Raw genomic sequence first — 7,003 nt, 5'->3', positions numbered from 1 at the left:
TGTGTTATTTGACATATTTAATTATTGTAGGTTGTGTCCTTTTCTGAGTTTTAATACGAAATTGTTTTTTTTTTCAAGTGGGATGAATTAATGCACATTCATTTAGTTTAGAACTACATCATGTTCAGACAGCGCCTCTGTACTTCAGATTTCTCCCAATATGGGGATATTGCCAATAAATGAAAAAAACAAAGTAACTGGCGTTACTTTTTTGAAAATGTAACTTAGATATTTTCTTGTAAATTAAAAAGTAATGCATTACTTTACTAGTTACTTGAAAAACGTTACCCCCAACACTGGCGCTGTATATATATATATATATATACACACACACACACACACACACACAAGAAAGTTCATGCTTTTGCAGATCATTAAAATCATACGTACAAACGTCGTCTTCAAAGTGGCACAAAAATGCTATTTAATAGTAGATATATGACAGCAATACACTTTTTTTCCAGTGATAATACTTCAATGATGCTCATAATCACCAAATTCAAACGTCACATACTTTATTTTATTTGGAATATCTCAATAAAACAGGCAATTTGAAGAAATAGTCCGTATAGAAGTCTTAAAGGCTTTCATTAGAGGATGCAAAAACAATACAAAGTCACTGCAATCGAAGGTAGCTCTTGCAGAGTTCGTGGTCCCTGATGTCTCCCCAACCTCCGTTTTTGACGTGCGGAGCCACTCCTTTGGCTCCGGAAGCTGGGAGTCTCTTTGTAATGAGCAGCTGTTTGGGGAATAACTGGTTCTTGCTGCTATGGAGGATGTTCTCGATCTTTGTCTTCTGGCTGGATGGCATGCAAGCCGACTGCTTGTGGTGCATGCCGCAGTCTCCGGCGTGGAAGATGCGCGGCGCTTCGCAGACCATGACCTTCAGGAACGAGGGCAAACAGGTCACGGTAAGGTGCTGCAATGACCAATCCCAGTTATAGTCGTCGTAGGTGCAGAAGGCATCGGTGCATCTGAGGAGTTTCTGGTAAGTATCTCTGTCCAGCGCCATTCCCATGTTATGCTCGGTGGACTTCCATGCCTTCACTTCTACTTTATTGGCTTTGCTGGAGTAGCCGACGTGTCCGTAGCTTCCTAGAGACAAGATGTCACAGTCGGGACACTGCTCTTTCTTGAGGGACACCATGTGTTTTAGTAGATGGTAGAAGTCGGGAGTGAGGTAGTGGTCCTCCTCGATGAGCAATAAGAGTCCTTGGTGCTCTTGCAAGACTCGGACTCGATCCCAAACAAAGTGCAGCTTCCACCACCAATGGTGTTTGGTCTGCGAGAACTTGGCTTCCCGATAGTGTCCGAAGGAGTCTGGGTACTCTGCGTTCAAGCAGCCTAGGGTTAAGGCATCTTTCTTGGGAATGTCTCGAGGGCAATCTTTGGGGTCGTTCCCGGGGAACTCTTGAGGATAGAGTTGGATGCTGAAGGGGAAGAATATCTGAAGGACCAAGCAGAAGTCGACGGACGCGACTATCCGGTTGATTTCTGGCGACCAGAAGTCGTGGCTGAATATCAGCAAGATGTTCTCGATTCCTTTCGATTTCTTTAAGCTGTCCACCAAGAGGCGTAGGTATTCGGGACGGTTGTGAACTTGGACGACGACGACTAGGTCGTCTTTCTGGCGCATGGAACGAAACTTCTCCTCGTTTCTTAGCGTCTGGTCGAAGTTGAGTTGAAAGACGATTCCTCTGTACACCAGAGTTGTGTTGTCCGCTTCAGATTTGGCAACTGGTTGTTGTTTCTCCGGAAGTGTTTCGTTGATAGTTTTACGTGTTACTGGGATCGTGTCGTGTATTTGTTCTTGACCACCAATGCTACTCCGTTTCCCTGTTTCCGCCTCTTTGGGAAACACGGCGGCGCTCGCCTTCTTCGGTTTCCCGCTATTCCAGACGGCGAATCCGCAGATGACCACCACTAGAGTCAGTATTACCACCTTTCGCTTGTAAATTCGTAATCTCATGATAGACAGGTGCCTCGTGGGACGGTCGGAGACACGATTCAGGAGACGAGGACGGCAGGTTTGCGATGCAAAAAAGGTCTGCGTCAGCAGATTGGGAACGAATCGTTATCATAGAAAATGCAGCTTATTCTTGGTCCTCTAATTCTGGAATGTAATCGAATGACGGTTTCCCATAAGGCATTTTTCTTAGTGTCGCCTTTTAAAACCTGAGGAAAATAAGTGGATCGAATTATTTCAACTAGCATGGTCTACGTTATTTATTTTTTGCAAACTAAATTTTTGAAATTCACCTTACAAAGCATGTTAATATTCATTGTAAGCAATGGAGTTTTAGTAACTACACCCCAAAAAAAGGTCTAAATTTAAGATTAACGCATTTAAATTGCAAATAAAATTTCCATATATATGGATTACATAATTTCAACAAACAAATAAATTTAATGTCATGCTAATTTGTCAATCACAGGTCAGATTTATCCAGTTTATTTTTTAACTCTTTTAACATAAAAATAAAATGTATTTTTTTAATGCATTTATTCGAATTGTGTAGAATCAGCATTAATTTGTTCACTGTAAAAACTATGACATTTATGCAGTTAAAATATATGAACATTGTTGAAATAGCTGTGGAACAAACAATATTCAGATTTATTGATTGTAATATATGTGTAATCTGTAAAACTGTGTAATCCAAAGGGATGGAAATTATATATGCATCTTAAATTTGGGCCTAAATGTAAAAAAAATTTTAGTCTAAACAATGCATCTGAAAGGAATCCATATCATTTACGTAAAATGCCAAAGTATAAATAAATAAAACTCTGCGCTTACTCATAGAAAAGCATTTGGTTCACTTGAAACTCCTCTTAATGCAACCTATTGTTAGATCACAGCCATTTTTAATACAAAGAAACAGTCCACAACATTCTGTTAATGTAAGAAGCTTCAACACAATTGTTTTTTAAAAGTTTGAACTATTTTTAACGACGAACAAATGCAACACTCATGGCGTGAGATGCAAAACAACAACAACAGCGTGATGCTACACAGTGATCTAATGCATGCATGCATGCAACTCAGCATTACTTTGTTTATATTTAAAAATATGCCAAGGAGGCTTTAATTTCAGGTTGCTAACGAGAATAAGAAGCAGCATCTAAAAACTGGCTTCTACTCAATAACTAGATATTTGTAAATTATAAATTGCATGGTGCAAGGTACTTATACTTATAATAATGACAATCTACTGGAACGTTGATGCTTCCAACATAACAGTCTTCTGATTAAATGAATGCATTACTGTACAGATTATCTTAACATTTATTTAAACTAATAATACTAAAGCAATACTGCATTTATACAGCAATCTGCAGTGAATCACCAGTACAAACAATCCCCAGTTATTACAGATTTGTCGTGATCGGTGTGCTTTTAGCAGGTCAATGCATTGGTATTTTAGGACGAAAGCAGTGTTATGAATAAACCTGCGGGAATACATGCATGTGCACGCGCATAGAGACACAATATGGGGGAACGCGACCATGTTTACGCCACATTTGCATGACCGTCGACTAATGCAACTCTAGAGCTTAATAAAAGTGAGAAAGTGCAAAAATATGCACAGGCTAAAGTAAAAAAAAAAAAAAAAAAAAAGGAATATGAAGCCAGCACGCAAGCATTCATTGCAGCTGCATGCTAAAGCGAGCAGCGGTGCGAGACAGAAAAAGCATTAAAGCCAAAAACATGCCATTGCATTCATCACAAACTGTATTGCTTTTTTTATATTACTCGTTTTGGATGACAATTAATCGATGCACGCGCGTGCATACCGCTGTGTGTATTTTGGTGATGCACTGGAGCACTGATTAGCTTTGCTGCTATCGATTCTTAAAGCGGAATATTAAAGAGCTGCCGCAGTCGGATCCACACGAAACACAGAATCGCAAAGAGAATCAAAGCCTCACCGCAGATGCACGCATGTATGGCGGCTGTCACGTCCACATAAAAGCGCATTTTAATTGAAAGCGCGTGTCATGCTCCGCGCGGAACCAAAGGATCCCACAGTCTCGTCAGACCCCCTGGGGGCTGCGTGACGTCACGTCTCACACACCAGTCTCGTTTTAGGGTTAACCTGGAAAAGAAAAGAAAGATTGGAAAAGTTCAAGTAATGCATGAAACAAAGCTCATTTTGCGATCATAATGATTGTTTCCAGATAGCACACACACGTCTGCCAGATGTCTTTTAAAGATCTGGAAAGCGTCTGATGGCACAAGTACATCACGTCTTTTTGACTATATCTGCAAGACATATATATTTTAGTGTTTGTGCAACGTTTCCTATCAGATGCCAAACAGACTTTTAGAAGATGTCTTTAAAAGGATACTCCACTCTTAAATGAAAATGTTATTAATAATAACATATTTTAGCAAATATATGTTGGCTATATTTGAAAATATATTTAAAAAATAATAAATTATTTGCCATATGCGTTTATAATAAATAAAGTTATTAGAAATAAAGTGGCTTAAATTAACTTGTTAAATTATGAGCATAAAGAGACAAAAAAAACTAAATCTGGGTTTTAATCAGCAAGTTTACATGTGTGTAGATGATACTGTTAAACACATCATATTATACATAAGTATATTTATAACTATTCATTTAAAATGATTTATTACACTCGTTTTTATTTTTAATGTATGTTATGCGCCACTCGACCGCTGAACGGCGCCGTCGTCCGTGGTGACGCAGGAAGCGCCGCAGAAGGAGAGCGTCTTTTTTTGCGCCTGCGCAGAAGCGCCTCTTCCTTTTCTTCATCCCGATCGAGAGAGACGAAATGGGCCATCAGCAGCTCTACTGGAGTCACCCGAGAAAATACGGACAGGGATCCCGATCCTGGTCAGTTCTGCTTCTGTCGCGTGTTTAATGTAAAGAGGCTGTGAACGCGCGCTTGTGCGGCGTCGCGTGTCTGTTAAACGCGTCTGAATGTGCAGCACATGGAGAAGACGCTCGGAAACATGGCGCGCCGGAACATATTCAACTCTTCTACTTCCAGTCCGACGACTTGCATAGAAATGTGCAACTCTACAGTGACTCCCGTGTGTTTAGAGGAGTAACGTTAGTTCACTTCAAGGATAGAAATGTACTGATATTTTACTCCGTGTCTTTCATGTCTTCAGTCGCAAAGAAATGAAGGTTTCTGAGGAAATATTCCAGGATTTTTCTTTGTATAATGGATTCAACGGGCTGAGGATCTAAATAGCAATTAAAAAAACTCTACACGATCCCAGTCGAGCTATTAAAGCTTTTACCTAGCGAAACGATCAATCATTTCTTAAAATAATTTTAAGATAATAATAATAATTTGAAATGATTGATAACGCATTACGTAGTGACGTTGGAAGTATTACGCGTGACGTAGACGGAAGTACCGTCCCATTATTTACAAAGCGAATATGCAAGGAAAGTATAAAAACAAAGCTCGAACAACGAAGTCGGACTATTGAAGTTGGAGGAGAAAGAGAGACTGGGTTTTTAGTGCTTCTTACAACGTGATTACGTCATAACCTGAAACGTTTTCCTGAATAGCCTTGATTTCTTCGAGATTTCTTCGCATCTGAATAATATTCCTAAGCATTTATTCAGCCTCAAGTCGTTTTGAACATGTATGCATATCTATCTTCCACTGAACACAAAAGAAGATATTTTGAAGAAAATGGACGAAAAACAATTCCTCTATAAAGAGAGGGAATAAAATTAATCTGGCGACCATAAAGTGAATTAAATTACAGAATTTTCATTTTAGGGGGTGAACTATCCCTTTAAATTAAAGTGTGTATGTGTAACTTTTTTTATCTGATAATCCTGACATCTGCGGCAAACATCTTAAATTACAGTTTGAAGTTGAGTTGCATATAAACAATTGATAAAGTAATTTTAACAAAATTGGCCTTCGTTAATGCATTTCAGATATTAAGGCTTATAAGAGGTGCTTATTAAAGTAGTTAAATAATTTTAAATGTTGTGTTTTGTCATCTTTCAATTTGCATTTCTAAGCTGTTCTTTTATGTTTCTCCAGCCGGGTTTGCTCAAACAGACACGGTCTGATCCGTAAGTACGGACTGAACATGTGTCGCCAGTGCTTCAGACAGTACGCTAAAGATATCGGCTTCGTCAAGGCAAGTGTTCATGCATTTGAGTTCTGCATTTCTGTTTGTAAACTTTAAGATGCATCAAAAAACTCAAACCTAACTCTTCTTCTCTGACTTTGTTTTCCAGCTGGACTAAACTTCGCTGGACTTCCAGGATGTGGAGTCATGCACCGACCTGACGTCATGAAGTTCCTCTAGAACAATCAATAAACATGTTTTGTTTCTGTTCAGAAGTTGCATCGAGTCTTTCTTCCTCATTAGGAGGGTTGAGAGACGTTTGAAGTCCATAAACTGATGCGTTATAGATTCTTCTGCTTTTTTGTTTTTATCTCCCACAAATTTCATAAGCATTTAATGGAAAATACTTAAACATGGTTCTGGAAAGTAGTTGAAATAAAGAGGAGTTATGATTTGGTCACAGACTTTTTAGCTGTAATCATTTTAATAAATTAAAATCATAAACCTGACAAAGTTATGTGTAAACCTCACCAATTTTATATATATATATATATATATACACGGTTAAAAACTGAACTTGAGCTGTAGAAGACATCAGTGTGGAACCAAGACAAGTGATAAAAACACTTGGTTTCCACCTGTATTAACATAAGAACAATAGGAATTAAGTAGATAAATAACTAAACTCATGAACTATTGAGTTATAATACAGACATACATCAGAAATGACTCCAGTACTGAGCTAATAAGACGTTTGCTTTAATGTGCGCCTTATATGTGGTTTTTAATATGTGATAGTAATGATCTGTATTGTAATAATAGTATATTATAGTGTAGTGTGCTGTATTTATATATATATATATATATACTTTTTTTAATACACTGCTTTTCAAATGTTTTAGATCACCAAGATTCTTAATGTGT

General features: G+C 38.2%; 2 protein-coding genes across 2 annotated transcripts; one reads left to right on the top strand and one right to left on the bottom strand.

Moving 5' to 3' along the window:
• Nucleotides 1–498: 498 nt before the first annotated feature.
• mgat2 (alpha-1,6-mannosyl-glycoprotein 2-beta-N-acetylglucosaminyltransferase) lies at nt 499–4,063 on the bottom strand. Its single transcript, XM_059498100.1, has 2 exons — nt 3,934–4,063; nt 499–2,175 (listed from the first exon to the last, which is right to left on the bottom strand). The coding sequence occupies exon 2, from the start codon at nt 1,967–1,969 to the stop codon at nt 617–619; it is 1,353 nt and encodes a 450-aa protein (XP_059354083.1). The 5' UTR covers nt 1,970–2,175; nt 3,934–4,063; the 3' UTR covers nt 499–616.
• Nucleotides 4,064–4,709: 646 nt separating this feature from the next.
• Nucleotides 4,710–6,543, top strand: LOC132091746 (small ribosomal subunit protein uS14-like). The gene is made up of 2 exons (XM_059497868.1): nt 4,710–4,868; nt 6,049–6,543. Exons 1-2 carry the CDS (start codon nt 4,807–4,809, stop codon nt 6,194–6,196), a joined length of 210 nt encoding a protein of 69 aa, XP_059353851.1. The 5' UTR covers nt 4,710–4,806; the 3' UTR covers nt 6,197–6,543.
• Nucleotides 6,544–7,003: the final 460 nt, after the last annotated feature.

The sequence above is a fragment of the Carassius carassius genome, chromosome 18 (genome assembly GCF_963082965.1).
Source record: "Carassius carassius chromosome 18, fCarCar2.1, whole genome shotgun sequence".
Taxonomy (NCBI): domain Eukaryota; kingdom Metazoa; phylum Chordata; class Actinopteri; order Cypriniformes; family Cyprinidae; genus Carassius; species Carassius carassius.
Note: the sequence above shows the minus strand (reverse complement) of the source record. Positions and strands in the feature narration are given on the sequence as shown.

Excerpts from the sequence above, each read along its gene's own strand:
- mgat2 (XM_059498100.1), bottom strand. The coding sequence starts at position 1,969 with ATGAGATTACGAATTTACAAGCGAAAGGTGGTAATACTGACTCTAGTG.
- LOC132091746 (XM_059497868.1), top strand. The coding sequence starts at position 4,807 with ATGGGCCATCAGCAGCTCTACTGGAGTCACCCGAGAAAATACGGACAG. Across the intron at positions 4,869-6,048 it reads GGACAGGGATCCCGATCCTG|CCGGGTTTGCTCAAACAGAC; the intron begins GTCAGTTCTGCT and ends ATGTTTCTCCAG.